Raw genomic sequence first — 19,794 nt, 5'->3', positions numbered from 1 at the left:
AATCAGATAAATTTGCCCAGTTGCAAGTTGACGTTCCTTTGGATCATCGATGTTGATGTTTTGAAAGCAACTGGTTGTAGCAGCATATTTCAACAAATTAACCAGAAAATGGATTTTCCTGGAAAACATTATCATCTATTGTTACATGATCAGCAAATTGTAGTTTATACTCCTTTGGGTTTGGGTATAAAATATGTTTGTGAATATCCTTAAAGCTCACAAATCATCCAGTTGTAACTGTTAAACAGGGAAATCATTGATTTCATCATTCACTTAATCTGATCAATATTTCAAATATTAGCAGCATTAAATTTATAGCTTACCTTTTATTAAATTGATGGCACATTAAGTATAGGTGAACCTGAAAATGGGTAAAAGTCGTCCATCATCCATAATCTGGAACTGATTTGATTGCACAAATCCACTGTATCTGATCAGTTCAGGAAATTTTTAAACAAATGGTGACCGTAAAATTGGCATCGATAATTTTGGTCAATCTTGATTCCACTTTTAATCATATTTGTTAGTTTGTTTAAATTGTTGACTAAAAACAGTTGACTATTGATCAAGCAATTTCACTTTTTTTTTCAGTAAAATCTATTTTACGAGCAAAAATTATGGATAATTGTAAGCTTAAAGGTTGTGACGTGATTGGTCAAAATGAAAAAGCTGTTGCTTGGTGGAAACAGAAACTGTCTGGTCTTGCTTTGGTTAATCTTCCAGTTGATTACATTAACCAAGATTTGTCTTTAACTGTTAAATCTAATTCTTTAAAGAAAATTTTAAATCCCAAATTAAGTAAATCGATAGTGGATTACATTAATAAACAACAATTGCGTCCAATTGCTTTTTTAGATGCAGCCTTTAGAGTCTTGCTTTATAGATATTCCCAACAAACGGATATTACTTGGTCGGTTACTTGTTGCTCAAGGAAACCTGAGTCAACAAAAACATTAGTATCTCGACTGGTTAGTGATGGTGCCTTTAATTTTGGTTACTTCTGTCAACAAGTCCAATCGTTTTACAATCAATTGTTGGACAATCATGATCAGCTGTTGTCGGTGCCTGTTGAACAAATTGCCAAATCAATTGAAGCCAAAGCGTTGAATGTACATCTTATTGGACCGTTAACTGGCAAGGATGGATCGACGAAAGAAAATGGTTTGTTGGACAAACAGTGGACGAAAAATCTTGATGATTATGACTTGGTTGTTCGAATGGATTTTTCTGAAGACAATCGCCTTGGAATTTATTACTGTTTCAAAGGCAATCTTTTCAAAGGCTCAACCATTGATCGTTTATCGGAGCATTTTGTTAATCTTCTTGATTCTTTGATCAATAATTTGTCTTTTAAATTGGATGATCATGTATTAATGGATAAAGAAGAACTTTCGCTTCTTGAAAGTTTCAATCCTGATTATCCCGCCTCTGTTGGACAAAGGCTTTTCATTGAAATGTTTTATCAAAGAGCTGATTCTCAAACTTATTTCCATGCGATCAAGGAACAATCTCGAGCTGTAACTTACAAAGAACTCAATTTCAAGTCCAACCAACTGGCAAACTATTTATCTAATAAATATGCTGTTAAATGTGGTGATATGGTTGCTATCATGTTGCCTCAAGGAATTGACAATTTTATTTCACTATTGGCAGTTTTAAAACTTGGGGCTGCTTTTGTCCCGCTTGGTATTGACTATCCTGGAGATCGGGTGAAATTCATTTTATCAGACTGCGATTCTCCTCTATTGATTACTGAAAATCATTTAATGGAACAAGCTTCGGTGACTTATGATAAGACATTGTGCTTTTCAGTTATCGAAAAGGATTCAAACCTGGAAAGTGGCAAGAATTTACCAATATTTTCTTCTCTCGATGACCTAGCTTACTGTATGTACACTTCAGGATCAACTGGCCAGCCAAAAGGAGTATTGATCAGTCAAAGGACAATCAGTTATATGGCTACTAGTTTAACGCAAATTTTCGATGTCAACGAATTAACTAGATCATCACTTATATCAAATACAGCATTTGATGCCGCAATCTGTGAATCATTTCCTACTTTGGTTAACGGTGGCATTTTACTTCTTCCAGATCCAGAGAAAAGGTATAATTATCGATATTTAGTTGACTGGTTGATCCAAGAAGATATCAACTACTGTTACTTGCCAGCAAAAATACTGGATATGATTTTTGAAAGTGATTTACATCTAGAGATCAAGCACAACATTAAAATTTGGGCATCCGGTGAGCCACTGGGCATGGTAAAAGTATCCAGTTCATCAAACATTGAAGTTTTTAATGTGCTTGGAATGACTGAGCTGACTCCGTTGACTTATGTTTTAGTCAATTCACTGTCAGAACGGGGTGATTTTGTTAAACCTCCTGTTGGTAGACCAGTCCCTGGAGTCAAAGTGTACATTTGTGATTCTTTTGGTCGTCCATGTCCGATTGGTGTTATTGGTGAAATTTATTATTCATCGCCATTGATTGCACAAGGTTACCATAAACTGCCCGAACAAACAAAAGTGAAATTTCTACCAGATTCTTTTAACCCACATGTTGAAGGATCACGTTTATTGCGATCAGGTGATTTAGCTCGGTGGCGGGAAGATGGTTTGATTGATTTTTTTGGTCGAGCTGACGATCAAGTTAAAGTCCGTGGTTATCGCATTGAATTGGCAGAGATTGAAAAGCTTTTAAATAGCTCCCAAGGAGTCAAACAATCAATTGTTTTGGTTAAAAGGAATCGAGTCAATGATCCTAGAATTGTGGCTTACTTGGTGCTTATTGAAATCAATTCACAACACACTTCATCTTGGAGAAAAGATTTCGGCTCATCTCTTCATGAATACTTACGAGCTCATCTGCCATACTTCATGTTGCCACAAATTTTTGTGGTTCCTCAGTTCCCTCTAAACTCTAACGGTAAAATTGACAAGAATGCATTGTTGACTTACAATGATTGTGAACCATTGATGAGTTCAATGTTTAGTCAACCAATTACTAAACTTCATCGCGATATGGTTGAAGTATGGTCTCGAGTTTTATCGATTCCCAGTGAATCCATTGGCATTGACGACAATTTTTTCGAGCTTGGAGGACATTCACTCTTAGCAGCAGCCATAGCTGGTGAACTAAATGAACCGCCATATAGTTGTCCAATTACTCCAAGAATGATTTTAACGCTGGCGACAATCCGAGCAATTTGTCAAGTTATTGAACAAGATTCTTCGCACTGTCAACTTCAACCCATTGTTGTATCGCAAACTAAAAGAGAAGTTGATTTGAGCTCAGCTCAATCATGGCTCGCTTTATTTGAATTAGGATTTAAAGGTAAAGGAGTAACTAACGAATTATTCTACTTTAAAGTTCCAACTGATCTACACTGGACCCAAGTTAACGAAGCACTAAATTATATTATAAAGCGTCACGAATCATTGCGCATTGTTTTAAATTTAATTAAAGCAAACAAGATTCGCCAATCAGCTGCTCCATTCGTCCCAATCACTATTCAAGTTACCAATTGTTCATCACTGGATGAAGCTGTTGCTCATGGAAAGCGATTACTCTTCTCGCTCGACAAAGTTTTCAACGGTCAACCTTTGGTTAAATTCAACTTTATTCAACTCCCAAGTGATCGTTTGATTCTTATGGTCGCCAATCATATAATCATGGACGGAATATCCTACCAAGTAATATACCAAGAACTTGGAATATTGTTTGATGCAATAAAAACTGGTTCACCAATGAATTTACCTGAAGTGAAAATTAACTTTTTAGACTATATTGACTGGGAAAATCGTGTATTTTTCCAGGATAAAGCTTTAATGGATAAAGCACAAAAATTTTGGCTTCAACGCCTTAAAGGATTTCAAGCCCCGCGTCTTCCTTTGCTTATTGATCCACTTCTTTGTATTGGCGATGATACACACGCTAATTATCTCTGGTTTGATTTAGCAGTTACTCATAAAATTGACACAATTTTGAAGGAATACAGAACAACTCTTTTTGTCTTTACGCAAACCATGCTAGTGGCCTTGTTGCATTTATACACTGATTCAACTGACATAACCCTTCATCAAGCAGCTCGTAGTGTCAATCATCATTGGGCCCTTTCATTGGTCGGGAATCTTGCTGTTGTTAACTACTCCAGAATCCAGTGGACAGGCGACGTCACTTTTGTTGATCTTTTACGTTTAACACATAACTATATCATGAAGGAACATGAATTCAGATTTTATTCCTTTCACGAACTTTTACGTACAATTTCTGAATCTATTAAGGGCGACAATGATGACATTTACAATGAATTCAATCAGATTTTACCAATTACGATTAGCCAAATCTTTGATTGTGATGAACCTTTAGAGTTTTTAGAAGCCATTCATAGATCCGCTTACGTTTTGAACGCTCTAATTGTTCAGTTCATGAAAGTTCAAGAAAGATATACAATCGTGTTAAATTTTGCTCAAAATGGGTTTGATAAAGAGATGATCAAAGAGATTTCCGAGAATGTCGAATATTTTGTCAAGAGAATTGCTGATAATCCGAATGTGCTTTTACCTCAATATTTTGAAGAATCAAGAATTACCAAGTGGCGTTGATATTTTATGCCATTTTCAGCAATTGATAACGTATTATCATTTTAATGAATGCTTCCAGATGAAACTTGGACGATATTTGGGTAATCAAATGATAGAGGACACTAGTAATCTTGGATCCTCTACTTTTCGAATTTAATTTAGTTTCCTTGTCAGGCAAATCAAGACTTTCATTGAATATTTTCAACTGAAATAATTTTCTTCATAAAAAGATGTCAATGTGAGGAAAATTTGTTTTTTTCAAATTTCATCATTTAAACACAAAATAAATATGATTATTGAGCTCAAAGCAGGATCTATTTTGTGAAGCAGGTAATTGCCTCTTATTATTATAATTATCGGTTTGATTGAATAATTCGAACCAGAATAAGAGCGGACAAAATTGAATATTGTTTTGGAGGTTACACACAGTTGACATTTGGCCATTAAACTTAACTAAGTGATTAAACATATGATAAAACTACATGTGAGCGGAAGAAATTTACTATTGTTTGAAAGGTTACACTCAGTTGCCATTAAACTGGCGTTTAACCATTGACTGATATGTGATGAATAAAATCCATGTGAATCAAGAGTGAAGTACGTATCTCAGTTGAATCAGTTAATTTCGATAAAATCTGTATCGATAGTTATATAACTGTAGTTGATTTGTTTTCATTATTTCTGGTAAGATAATGTGTGAAACAATGGAATTATCAATTCAAATAAACAATTACGATTAATTTTGTAATCAAAGTTCCATCTTCTCAATTGTTTAATAAAAACTCGTGATTTTTGCTGATTCGGTTAATTTAAAACAAAGTGACATTTAACGTCATTGTTGTTAATTTTTATCACTATTTCATTCAATGTGCAATCAAAACCTAAACAGCATATAAAAGCAGCAGCAAAAGTTAATAGAAATCATTAGTTTAATAATTAATTATTGTTCACCCAACAACTACCAATCAAAATGATTCGAGCTGCTACATTCGTTGCTTTATTTGCCTTGGCCGCTGCTGCCAGCCTTTCCCTTGACTCCCAATGGGAATCATTCAAGGTAAGTTTAGTTCAGGCAAATCGATTCGATTGTGCGATTAGTGACTACTATTCTTGTTTCATTGTTCAACAGACTAAATACGGCAAATCTTATGATTCGGCTGAACAAGAAACCTACAGACGAAATGTTTTTGCCCAGAAACTGGAAAAGATCAAGGCTCATAATGAAAGAGCAGCCAATGGTGAAGTTACCTACAGATTAGGAGTCAACAAATTCTCTGATTTGGTGAGTTGGAAACTGTGAAATTTTGAGCCACAACACATCAAATAATTTAATAACAAATAATTAAACTCATTAAATTTATTGCAGACCGCCGAGGAATTCAAAGCAAAATATCTTGGATACAAGCCTGCTCGTCGATCCGCTCCTCTTATTCACAACGTAAACTACACCGTCAAAGCTCCAGCCTCAGTTGATTGGCGAACCAAGGGAATCGTTAGTGAAATCAAAGATCAACAGCAATGTGGTTCATGCTGGGCTTTCTCTGCCATTGCTTCTATCGAATCAGCCAACGCTCAAAAAAACGGTAAACTTGTTGAACTTTCAGAGCAAAACTTGATGGATTGCTCATGGAAATACGGTGATAACGGATGCGGTGGTGGTTTGATGGATGATGCTTTCTCATATGTTAAAGCCAACAAGGGTGTTGATACTGAGAAATCTTACCCATACATTTCTGGAGACGGAGAAGATTACCACAAATGTCGATACACTGCAGCCAACAAGGGTGCTTCAATCTCATCTTTTGTTGATGTTCCAGAAGCTGATGAGAAATCCCTTTTATCTGCAGTTGCTGAACGTGTTGTTTCAGTTGCCATTGATGCTGGACCAGTCCAAGATTATGAGTAAGTTAATCTTTTCAACCAATGAAAATGCAATTTTTTGATTTGTTCATCATTTTCTTCCTTTAGATCTGGTATTTTAAATACCGATGAGTGCTCAAGCGACCCTCAAGATCTTGACCATGGTGTAGCTGTTGTTGGATACGGTACTGAAGATGGTACTCCATATTGGATTGTCAAGAACAGTTGGGGTAAAGATTTCGGTGAATCAGGTTACTTCCGATTGTACAGAGGTAACAACATGTGCGGTATTGCTGATTCAGCTTCTTATCCAATTGTTTAAATTGTCAATAACTTTTGTATTAACCTGCACTTATTGATTGATTAAATTAGAGTAGAGATTGTCTAACCAACTGTTTTTGGAAAAACTTATTCAACACTCTTGTAAATCGTGAATCGCAGTGAAAATTGAGATCGAAAGTTTTGCCAATTGTCTAACAAAATCTAACTGATTTTGCTCACCATTTTTTTCGGTTGCAATAGCTCCTGATGCTTTTCAATTATTGACTGTCTAACTTTAGGAAATAGAATGATAACCAATGGATTCATTGATTTAATATCACAATTTTTGATGACCATAAACAACAAAGTATCACATTGTTATTGATATTGATAGATACTCGGCACTGATATCGCTAGATCAACCAACACTAACACAATTCGTTAATGATTTGAATTTCATCGTTGTTTCATTTCTGTGTTAAGTTGAAAATATGAGATACATTGGTATTCCTTTTCATATTTTTCGAGCAAGAAGGGCGCGTTCAAGTTCCTGTTCCTTCACATCCAGGTGGTAATATAATAGCTCCTGATGAATAATGAAACTCTCCGCACAGTTGCTCCGGGTTCTTTTAAACTTTATAAATCATTTATCTTACATTTTAAATCGTACATCTATTAGCTCAGCTAAGTGACAAGTAGTACCAATGAATGATCAAGCTTTAAGCACAGTTTATGAAATCCTGGGATTTGTTTAGACTCAATGTAATCATTTGTCTTTAAACTTTATTATCTTTTATTTTAATTCAGTTTTACAACCAACAGCTTACAATGCTTATTCCAAATCTTATTACGATCATGCAACTTGTTTTATCGATTGAGTATTCATATTCGCTCACAAGATTCAAACAAAATCAATTTACTTACTACAAAGCACCAGATAGTGTTTTCTTGACGGATCCTGACAATCACACGACATCGTATGGTATTTATGTTGCTGGTAAAACCATAACAATTGACATTCCAACAAGTGTAGTTAATGTGTCCGACATCGTCAATTGGAAAGTAGTTAACCTAAGAAAAAATCAATTGATGTTCGTCTATAAAAATAAACCTCAAATTCTCATCAGCCAAAAGACTATCGAAAATATGACATATTCTGGTGAATTGAGTGGTTCAATAATAGCTTTTGGTGATAATGAAGCTCTTCATGTACCAACAATATTCAATCCAAATTTAACTGAACCATTCCCTAAATGGAAATATATTGAATTGTTGTATTTTAATGCTCAAAATAAATTAGTTGAAGTGCTTCGATCCTTACCTATGCTTAAAGATGATTGGAAGTTCATTAAAGAATGGAAAATGATGGATTATATTCATTTCGACGATAAATTGTACCTTCTAATAAAGCGAAGTATTTGGAATGAAAAGACCGTAAATGTTACTCAAGAGATATCAATAATACGATTGTGTCTTGATAAAGGAAGGGAACTTATTTCAAGTGCAATTGAGATTCGTTATAATCGACCAGAGTTTCAAACTAATCAGATTACTGGAGCGATTTTTATTTGCTTAACATTTTATAAACCCGAAAAAATATTACTGTTAATAACAAAAGAAGCTTCCAACAAGAGCTTGATTCATACTCGATATTTCATCGATCATTTTGTTTCATTGTTTGATGAAACTGGACGAGGATGTGCTTCAGGTTCTAGTAATTACACCTTAATGCGATACCATTTAAGATCCGAAGTTCGTAGTTGCCAAAAAACTACTTATAAAAATTGTTCTTCTAATGAGAATACTGTACCTTCAGTTGAGCTCAGTTTTGACCAAATGTGGGATTATCATTTTATCTTTGCTGATGGAAAAAGTCATAATGAACCACTTCAATTCAGTTACAACAATGATAGTATCAATGAAACTCATTTTTGCCATGGAAGAAGTGGTTATGGTTTTATACAGATTTGTATTAAAATTTACAAAAACTTCAATAACGATAGTTTGACTCAAAATCTTGAAGCTTTCTTTACTGGATATCCTTTAAATCGTTTACATTTAATATATAACAGTTTACGTCACAATGAAAGTCGCTATTGTTCTCAATCCAAGAATACATACTTAACATGTTATAAAGATGATAGATCATCTATGGACAATCTTCAACTTCATCATTATTTCAATCACGCGCCATTAGGATATTTTCGAGTTACTAAAGATACCAATCAAATAATTTTTAAAGAGTACGATTATTGTCCCTATTATAAAAGTTGCATTCATTGTTTGATGTATGGTTTAAGTATGGACTGTATTTGGTCCGGTTCAAGGTGTACATTGGATATAGACAGGGCTACACGAACTGTAGATTACTGCTTTAGAGTCGTTCGAATTTCACCTTTAATGCTCAAATCTGCTTTACCGACAAGGCTAACAATTGAACTCGATAAAACACTGGAATTTAATGCCTCTCAGGAGTACTTAGATATCAAAGCTGGTCCATTTAATCATTGCACCAACATAACAAGAAAGACATCAATCATCAATTGCTTTATGAGCTTATCTGAATCGGGTAAATTCAGGATCAGTGTTAGTCTACAAAATGATAGATATGCTGATACTACCAGCTTAAGTGTTCTATCAACTGAGAAGGTTGATATTGTTGCGCCCGAAGTTGATTATTTACCAATAATCATTTTATTATTTTTAGGTTTACTCTTAATTTCATTCTTATTGATAAGCTATATAAGGCGGAATGAGGAACAGTTGAAAAATTTCAAAAGCATATATAAATATGATTCAAATAAGCATGTAAGAAAATTTTCTTATTCGAGAAAGAAAAGAGGATTTTTTAAAACCACAAGCGCTATAACACGCGTTCAAGCACAAATATTACCTTCTAACATGAACACAATAAACGACGCAACCATTCAAACTAGGCCATCGAGTAAACTGAACAAATCATGGAGCACAATGCCATCTGTATTGCAACAATTGTATTTATCGAAGTAAAAATAATCATTAAGTGATATACTGCTGACATTAAATACCTAAATTGAAGCATTCATTTCGAGTGTTAATACGTATTTGAACATTGATAACTCATGAAGACTCTTGAAGTACCAAACAACATGAAAGAGTGCATTACAAGCAAAAAGCACAAAATTGTATCTTAATTTTAATCTTAAGATTTTTATTTTATTTTGATTTGTTCAGTAGGATCAATTTAAAATAATCAATCACATAACTATGTGTTTAATTGATATTTTGCTGTGGAAATATTACGTAAGCAAAAAAGCGATTTGTGACTATTATTCATGTTTCATTGTTCAAAAGACTAAATATGAAAATCTTGTGCATCGGCTGTTGAATAAACCTACAGTCGAAGTATTTTTGCCCAGAAACTTGACACGATCAAGGCTCATAATGAAAGAGCAGTCAACGGTAAAAATTTAAATTTCATGTTAATCCGAAAATGCGTGTTATAAATTGTTGTTTATTCGTAACATCTTTCGCACCAGAATGGCACGTTCGATTTCCTGTTCTCGCACTTTCAGGTGAATGTGGCCTGCGATGAATCTTGAAACTCTCCGCACAATTTTTCTGGAGTCTGCAATTCTTTTAAATTTAATAAATCATTTTCTCACATTTCACATTGCACAATTTAATAGTTCAAACATGAAGTAGAAAGGATTGTGAAGCTTTCCTTTTATGAACTGTTAATGAAATCTTGGAATGTGTTTAGACTCAATGTATCATTTGTCTTTAAACTTTATAATCTTTTATTTTAATTGAGTTTGACGACCACAACTTACAATGCTCATTGCAAATCTTATTACGATCATGCAACTTGTTTTATCGATTGAATATGCATATTCGTTCAAAAGATATCAATACTTCAATATTCCATGCTAGGCAGTTTTCCCTATTCTTTCGGTCTTCATCCTTTCGACTTATATCAGTACAATTGGGAACATTTTTGATAGCTTAGTCTACACTCCAATTAGTTAATTCAATTAGTTTCATTAATCAATAGATCCCAGTTATTACAAAGAGACAGCAAAATGCTTGTAAATCCCAACAATGAATAATAGAGAGGAACTTAGAGGTATAATAAAAACAAATTACCATTCAAAGATGATAAAATGATTCAATCTTTGAGTGAACGGCAAAGCCCGATGGATAAAAGTTACTGTTTCAACACATCCTGTGGTTGGCGGGCGCAATGAATCATGAAACTATCCGCACAGTGCTTCTTAAACCTTTTGCGATTTATAAGTCTTGTTTCTTGCATCCCAAATTATTCAAACAACCAGCAAGTAGCACAATATCGGGCATTTTTTCTTTATTTCAAACCTTTATACAGGCACAAATCACGAACAGTTCCTGCATGCCCAGGTGGACATGGCTTCGACATTCTCTTTTGAATGAGTTTTTGAACATCGAACGCGATTGGTACCAATTCGAATGGTTTCCTTGTTAGTAAAGTTTAAAAAGCAGCAGTCAAAAGATCCGAAAAAAGTTTTAACAAGGAAAGTAACAAAATTTTCTGATTCAAAAGAGAAGCAACAATTCGCTGATGCTATAAATATTGTAACGCGTGTTGAATTAAAGATAATATCCTCTCCAATGAAAACTACGGAAGGCTCGACGATTCGTAAGGAATCATCTAGTAAACTGGTTAAATCTCGAAGCTCAATTCCATGTGTCCAAAACTCAGCCACAGTTTGAAAAGCGCTAAAAATAAAAAATCAACAAAAATTGCTGTAAAAAGTATGAAATCAAAAAGTTTGCCTGTTGCGATGAAAAGTATACCTAAAACGAAGAGGTCGAAGTCCAAAATCAGTGTCTCAAATAAACCAAAATGAACGAGTTTTGAAGTACAATACCATTTGTATCAATTTCTTATTGAAACAATTACAATCGTCTTGCTAAAAATAAGAGAGTTGGCAAGCTTTTCTTGCCAACTCTCAAAATAGGTTTCAGGTCACCTTTAGGGTGACATTATTGTGTTGTGCACTAGGCACACAAATGGAATAATGATGATGATAATGATGATGAAGATGAAGACATGTAAAATATAAAAGTAAAAAAATGTAAAAGAAGTAAGTTAGTTCTAGTCTTTAATTATTGATTACTCTTGTGGACTCTAATTTAATAAAAGTAACTTTTTATAAAGTGTTGTTTAACTATTCATTATGTTAAATTTTAACAGTGGCGACCTTGGTAGGATCGCTGAGTAGCGATCCTGGCCTGCAACCTTACTCAAAATAATAATAAACACCAGTTAAAAGTGATTCGTGAAAACATCTTCTGACTGCAAAATTGATGTTTATGCTGAATTATCCCGATTTCCTGATTAATTGGTATCTATAAAGTGCTCAAATATTGAATTTTAACTGATCAACGGGGAACAGAATAAGGCAAGGCATTGTTGGTCCAACTAAGGAAACATCTTTGGAATAAACTTAACAACCTACAAACACAAAGAGTGTAAAAGTAAGAATGTTTACCACCATTTGCTAAGATTATTTTACTACCTGTGTGCATATTAGTAATTTACAATTTTACAATGATAATACCGATCGGTTGTCGGTAATTTATTGAGAACTTTATACTGCCTTTATTGGTAATTGATTAAAAATGTTTTCACTAAATTATTATTAAAATGAACTAAAAGATAATCCTGGTTATGATTCTTAAATAAAATATAATTAAAGAAGTCAAATCTAACCAGAAACTAATTTCTGCAAACCATACTCTCATGGTGTAATTATTGTGTGAAGTTTTGTTAAACTGATTTTATTTACCAAATTATAGTTAAAAACTCTCTTGAAAATTAACATTATGATTATTAATGGCTGATGCTTTGAAACTAAAAGCTACCGTTCAGTCACTATAGTTGACTTCAAATTTCGTAACTTGTTTGTGTTTTCATCATATTTCTTAAATAATAAATTTGTGAATCTGCTATCTCGGGTTCATTGGGTTTATCCTACAGATCTTTGAATATTTAAGGTATTACTGTGGTATTTAAACATTGCTAAATATGCTATTAGAATTGAAGATTATACGTTTCTGTATAAAAGTTATAATCATTATATGGATTTTACTTTTATTCACTTGATTTGCTCAAATTACATTTGATAGTTAATTGTTATGAATATTATTAAATTTTCATATATCCGCGTTTACTTAAACAACAATACAATTTTTATCTACCGAATGCTTGATTATTGTGCTAAATTGATTCTCTTACTTTGCATTATAATTTGCCACAGATTATACTTATTACCTGATGTGTAAATTTTAATTACTCATGATATTGATTCTACATTCTACACTAAACATTTATTGATTCTGTTTTCACAATACTTCTTTAAATTTAACTGAATAAATTGAGACAAAATGGCAACTCAACCGAAGAAATTCTTCAAGATTTCAAACGATAAATCTACACAATCATCAAGTCAGACAAATAATGAAAGCAATTAACCAAGACATTTAATAGCCACTATAGCAGAAAATTTCAATGAACCTAATAATATTAAGACTCTTTACTATGATAGAAAGGAAGATTTAATCGATTGGTTTGAAAGATACGAATATGAAACAACAGCAGTAGGATGGAGTGATAAGGATAGACTGAAGGGAATAGCCCAATACCTTGATGGAACTGCTAGAAGATGGTATGTTAGCTATGCTAGTCCAGATAACCCTGACGCTCCTAAAACTTATTATGATTTAAAGCAAATGATGGTAAGGGATTTATGTAGAGCTGATTATAGATCAATAATTGAAACAAGATTATATGATTGTAAACAAGAGAAAGGAGAATCTGTCGCTAATTATATATTGAAAAAACAAGAATTATGTAAACGAGTTGATTCCAAGATGCCAGAGTCACAGGTTTTAAGACATATTTTGAGAGGATTGTTACCAGAATTGCTACAATACATTGATCAATTTGAAATAAAAGACGTTTCAGCTCTATTGCAAAGAGCTAATATTGCAGAAAGCACTCATGAGAGGCAATTGAATGAACAAGGGTTAATGGATAAAACGAGTCTGGAAAAGGTTTTCAGTGATTTAAGAAAGTCAGTTGAAGTAATGAATGAAAGGTTAACTTCAATGACAATTCAAAACCCTACCAGACTCAATACTAACCCAACTCAAAGGCCAGTCGAGTGCAACTACTGTAAGAAATTAGGACATGTTTACAAATATTGTAGAAAAAGAATCTATGATGAGAAACAGAGACAAGGTAACAATGTAATGGGTCAATCAAATCAAACTCAAAATATGAATTATAGATCGAATCAAACTATGAATCAACAAAATAATAGGTGGACTAAACCTAAAGTAGTTAATCTAGCAACACAAACTCCATCATTAAGTATGATGTTAACCTTTTATGCATCTCTTGCTGAAGGTAAATTTATCTTTATGAATATTGAAATTGAATCAAAGAAGTTTCAAGCATTGGTTGATACTGGTTCTGACGTAACCATAATAACAAGGAAAGTAGCAAATTCAATTGGCAAGAATCCTGAATATTATCAGGGTCCTTTAACTGACACTGCTTGCAATATTCCTATCTCTCCAGTAGGACAAGTAGATGTCATTCTAAATTTAAAAGGAGAAAATAAAGACTTGGCAATTGAGACAACAGTACTGGTAGTTGATTACTTGCCAGCAAATATTGAAATATTATTAGGCCAAGACGTTTCATGGGAAGCTGATTTATATTTAGGGATAAGACAAAAGAGTGTTTACATAGGACATGGTGAAGGAGAAAAAGCTAGACAAGGTGAAACCATTGAAGTTAATCCTTACACTGAAGAAGAAGAAGAAAGTGAATCCTTGCCAGACTCATGGGAAGAATCAGACGTCAGTGAGGATGAAAGCCAAATAGAAACGCAAGTTGTCAACCTTGTGACTAATCAAGTTGAAGTAAAATCAAATGAGAAGTTCAACCTTGATGAAAGTCTAACTAAAGAGCAATCTATTTGCATGTTGAACTTAATCCAAGATTATAGAGATGTTTTCTCATTTCCAAATGATAAATTAGGTTGCACTCATTTGGTTCAACATCAAATCAACACAGAAGAGAACCCGCCCATTCATCAGCCTCCTTACAGACTTTCTCCTGTTAAAAGAGATTTAGCTCAAACAATGATTAATGAGCTTATTGAAGAAGGTTTTGTTGTACCTTCTAACTCACCATGGGCATCACCCATTGTCATAGTTGATAAGAAAACAGGGGACAAACGATTCTGTGTTGATTATCGAAAACTAAATGCAATAACAAAGAAGGATGTTTATCCTTTACCTGACATTCAATTGGCTTTGGATTGTTTGCAAGGTGCACAATATTTTAGTTTACTAGATTTAAAAAGTGGTTATTACCAAATAGCTATGGATCCTAAAGATCAAGAAAAGACTGCTTTCGTAACACAAGACGGTCTTTATGAATTTACAGTTATGCCTTTTGGATTATCATGTGCACCTGCAACTTTTCAACGATTAATGGACAGAGTTATTGCTGGACTAAAATACAAATGTGTTTTAGTCTACATCGATGATGTTATTATTTTTTCAAAATTATTTGATGAACATTTAGATCATTTGAAGCTTGTGTTTGAGCGATTGAGGTCAGCTCATCTTACTTTGAAACCAACTAAGTGTTTCTTTGGTAAATCTGAGATCCTTTATCTAGGACATTTAGTTACTAGAGAAGGTCAATACCCGGATGAGAACAAATTAAAGGCAATTAAGAATTATCCAGTGCCTTTAAATTTAACAGATGTCAGAGCATTTGTCGCACTTTGCTCTTATTTTAGAAAGTTTATTGAAGGGTTTGCAACTCTTGCTAAACCTCTAACAGATTTAACTAAAAAGGACATTGGTTTCAAATGGGAAACAGAACAACAAAAGGCTTTTGATCTAATCAAAAGTAAAATGATCAATCCACCCGTACTAATGCATTATGACCCTAATAAGCCAACTCAACTACGATGTGATGCTTGTCATTACGGAGTAGGGGCAATTTTATTGCAGGAAACTGAGAAACAATGGAAACCTGTAGCTTTTTCAAGTCGTTTATTACGTGGAGCTGAACTCAACTATGCGATTAGTGATAAAGAATGTTGTGCAATTATTTACGCAATTGATAAGTTTAGACCTTATCTGGATGGAATCGAATTCGAAATATTTACAGATCACTGCAGTTTATGTTTTCTTCAGTCTAAAAGAAAATTACCTCCTAGATTGTTAAGATATTCATTATTGTTACAACAGTTCAACTTCAAAATAACTTATAAGTCAGGCAAACATCACAAAGATTGCGATGCTTTATCTAGATACCCTGACGTCGAAGAAAATGAAGAAGCTAAAATAGACGACGATGAAAGATTATTTGCATTTCTAACTATGCAAAACGTCTTACAAAATGAACAGTTAAAAACTGAACAGGAAAACGATCCTTATATTAGGAGTTTAAAATGTGAAATTGAAAATAAAGCAGTTAAACCAATAAAAACTCAAAGAAAATTAGAAAGATACAAAATAGACGAAGGGATAGTTTATCGAATAGTTAAAAGACCTTATGAGACCAGTTGGAACATAGTAGTACCATCAAACTTAAGACAACAAATTATTCAGGCCTATCACGATGATGTTCTTTCTGGACATGTTGGTTTTCAGAGAACTTATGAGAAAATAACAGCCAAATATTATTGGCCTAAAATGACCACACATATCAATGACTATGTTAAGAAATGCGCCGTTTGTCAGGCCAATAAAAGAGGTCCTCTCATGCTTGAAGCTCCTCTCCAATCTATTACCTCGTCCCATCCTTTCGAGAAAATAGGCATTGATATGCTTGGTCCGTTGCCGCTTTCAGCAGGAAAACAATACATAATAGTGTGTACAGATTATTTCACACGTTGGGCTGAAACACGTTCAACTAAAAATCAGAAAGCGACAACAATTGCACGTTTTATTATTGAACAAATTATGTCAAGACATGGCTCCCCAAAAATAATAATAAGTGATCAGGGAAGATACTTTATTTCCAAAATAATTAAGGAGATAAACTATTTTCTTAAAACCGATCATTATTTATCTTCCCCTTACCATCCTCAAACTAATGGTTTAGTGGAAAAAACTAACCAAACTTTAACAAGAATGATAACTCACTATGTACAAGAAAATCCAAGATGGGATTTAGTACTACCAATGATTACTTTTGCTTACAATACAGCTAATAACACTAGTACTAAAGCTTCACCCTTTTACCTAATTTACGGAAGAGAGCCTAAATTACCGATAGATGTCACTATCGAACGACAACAAAAACCAAGCAATCCTTATTCAGTCAACAAATATGTCACATTTGTTGAAGAAAAATGGCCAGAGATTCGAGAGATGGCAATGAACTTCACAAATTCTGCCAAAAAAGTCAAAAATTTCGTCACGACCGAGACAAAGATTTCGAATTCTTCCGAGAGGGAGATAAGGTGATGTTGAAAAACGACTTAAAAGAAACTAAATTTTCTCCATTGTTTAAAGGTCCTTATGTCGTTGAAAAACGAATTGGTGAAACCACATATGAGATTCGAAATCTTGGGGAAAAAGCTGATAAAAAGAAGGCACATATTCATAGACTTAAGAAGTACCACGAACCAGATAAACCTAAAGGTTCAACAACTGGTAGAAGAGTTACTAGATCAATGACAGGAAATCACCGAGAGAAAAAGAAATCTTGTTGTTCAGGAGAAAATGCTAAAACCTTATTGTGTCTACTTCTGATTTTAAATCTCTTTCCTTCACACTTTGCTTTTTCAATTGCTCCATTTATAAATTGGAAAAATAGCAATAAACCCATTGTAAAAGGTCAAATAACTCACAACATCATGATAGCAATCAAAGCTCCTTGTCCTGAAATTAAAATTTTAACTAGTCGTCAGCTCGGAATTGCGTCTGACGACAATGAGCCTGATGTGCAAGATCCTCTGCTCTGTCCAACAGATTTCAAATGCCTTGCATTAACGCCCAACGGAACGTTGAAACTCCTCAAAACAGAAAGATCATTCAATCAAATTGATATCATTGACAAAAATCAAAGGATGGCGATAACGCAATCTTGTATTTTAAGCCCAAATACAAATTGCGCTAAATCTTCCAAGAATGCTTGTTTAACACCTAATGGTGACCATTACGTCGCAAAGTTTGAAGAAGAGACGGCTTATTGTTATAATGAAAAAAGAAACTTAACTATTGAATGCGAGGAATGCACTGTTAGCACACCAAAAGACTGTCCAGTCTGTCCTGTTTGCTCAATTCTACAAAGTCGAGTTATCGATTGCGCGGTTAGCAGTCCTCCTGAACTGTTATCTGACATTAAAAATCTCCAACGGATAACAGATCAAGTTTGTCAACAAACAACTGAAACTTCAGTCTTTCAGCCTCTCAGCAAATTATGTCCGGCTAAACGAAGAACAAAAAGAGTAGGTCCCTTGGTAGCTCTTGGAATTTATGTAGCAGTGACGTCAATAGTTGGAGTAATTAGTTCAACTTTACCAGCTTACAATCTTTGGACAAATATGGAACAAGATGATGCTATAGACAAAATTTGGGAAGACTTAGATAATAAGTTTAAACAAGACCAAAACCTTATTAATGCGATTCAAAATTTGACCAGCAACCAGCAAAAATTAGCAAATGAAATGAAGAAAATGCATGACCGAATGGACACTTACTTTAAATATTCACCTTTAAGTTTGCTGGCAACATCGAAAACAATGATTGAATTATCAGCAATTAAAAGTAAATTAGAATTGGCTGAGCGTGATGTCAAAAATAAAAGACTTAATGACCAATTCTTAAAGATATTTAACATTACTTTGGAATGTGGAGCAGATTGTCCGACTGAAATGGCAACAGATTTCAATTGCGAATTTGAAAAACGAAATGGAACCAGCAGATTGAAAATAAAATTCGACTCACCGGTCATAGACACCAACAAAATTATCTATAGAGCGGACCCTTTTCGATTGATTCACCATAATGAAACCCATTATTGTAACAAAGTCTATCGTGGGCCAAAATATGTTATTTGGAGAAATAATTCAATTTGTCCTTTCAATCCAGAAGATATTGAAAACGAGGACAATCTTATCATAAATCCTGATGATAATGATTGCATCGACTCAGATGACAAGACTCTAGATGAATTCTGGAAAACAGAAAAAATTAAGCGAGCCGATGTCCAAATTAAAGTTGCTAATGAAGAACTTTATATATACTGTTTCAATACCAACATTACAATATTTGATATCACTAAACCTTGCCCAATTTATCCATTCAGAATAACTAAAGATACTGTTTTCACAATTGGAAAAACATTTTACAATGTTACCCACTTAAAAATGACCATAAATGCAACTGAAACTTTGAAGATTAATCTCTTGCTAAGTCCGACCATGTCAAGCTTCGAATTAAAACCAATTGTGATTGAAAGATTTGATGCCGTGAATTTTGTCAGACGACATAGTACTAACCCATTAGTCCAACTAATTGGAGTCACGGGACTGATGAGTTTTATTAGTCTACTTTGTTTGCTTATTGGTTGCAAAATTAGAAATCGAAGAACGACTTATGTTCAACCTAATAGAAAAACACAAAATTTTGTCGGCCTGGTGACTAGAGGAACCATTATTAAGGCCAAAAACCCGAAAAGTTACAATGTAGATCACCTTTATTAATCCCAAATCTTTGTTTTCTTCTTTAAATATCTTACAGAAATGGACGATCAAAATAGATCCAGTCTCGCAAATTGGAGGCATGTGAAAGAATATGCTGAAGAAAAAATTAAATTCTACAATGAACAAATCTTAGATGAAGAATTCCCACTCCCGAGGCGTGTACGCTATCGCTACATGTTATACCTTGCCGTCTTGGAACTAATGTTGGAAGCAGCTATTATTTATAGGAAATTATATTTCAATAAAATACATGGCCACGGCCGAACCAGGAGATTTCAGGCCCTGGTTGGAGACATGTTTGTCGCTCTAAACCAGATAGAACGATA

The 19,794-nt window shown here is 33.8% G+C and overlaps 1 protein-coding gene across 1 annotated transcript; it reads left to right on the top strand.

Annotated features, from left to right (window-relative positions):
• Nucleotides 1–5,517: 5,517 nt before the first annotated feature.
• Nucleotides 5,518–6,831, top strand: LOC107363004 (cathepsin L1). Its single transcript, XM_015930165.3, has 4 exons — nucleotides 5,518–5,640; nucleotides 5,713–5,865; nucleotides 5,950–6,485; nucleotides 6,552–6,831. Exons 1-4 carry the CDS (start codon nucleotides 5,554–5,556, stop codon nucleotides 6,763–6,765), a joined length of 990 nt encoding a protein of 329 aa, XP_015785651.2. The 5' UTR covers nucleotides 5,518–5,553; the 3' UTR covers nucleotides 6,766–6,831.
• The last annotated feature ends 12,963 nt before the right edge of the window (nucleotides 6,832–19,794 follow it).

The sequence above is a fragment of the Tetranychus urticae genome, chromosome 3 (genome assembly GCF_039701765.1).
Source record: "Tetranychus urticae isolate SD_2017Ah chromosome 3, NJAU_TeUrti_SD_1.0, whole genome shotgun sequence".
NCBI lineage: Eukaryota > Metazoa > Arthropoda > Arachnida > Trombidiformes > Tetranychidae > Tetranychus > Tetranychus urticae.
Note: the sequence above shows the minus strand (reverse complement) of the source record. Positions and strands in the feature narration are given on the sequence as shown.

Coding starts and splice junctions, on each gene's coding strand:
- LOC107363004 (XM_015930165.3), top strand. CDS start 5,554: ATGATTCGAGCTGCTACATTCGTTGCTTTATTTGCCTTGGCCGCTGCT. Junction 5,641..5,712: donor CCCAATGGGAATCATTCAAG/GTAAGTTTAGTT, acceptor ATTGTTCAACAG/ACTAAATACGGCAAATCTTA. Junction 5,866..5,949: donor TCAACAAATTCTCTGATTTG/GTGAGTTGGAAA, acceptor AATTTATTGCAG/ACCGCCGAGGAATTCAAAGC.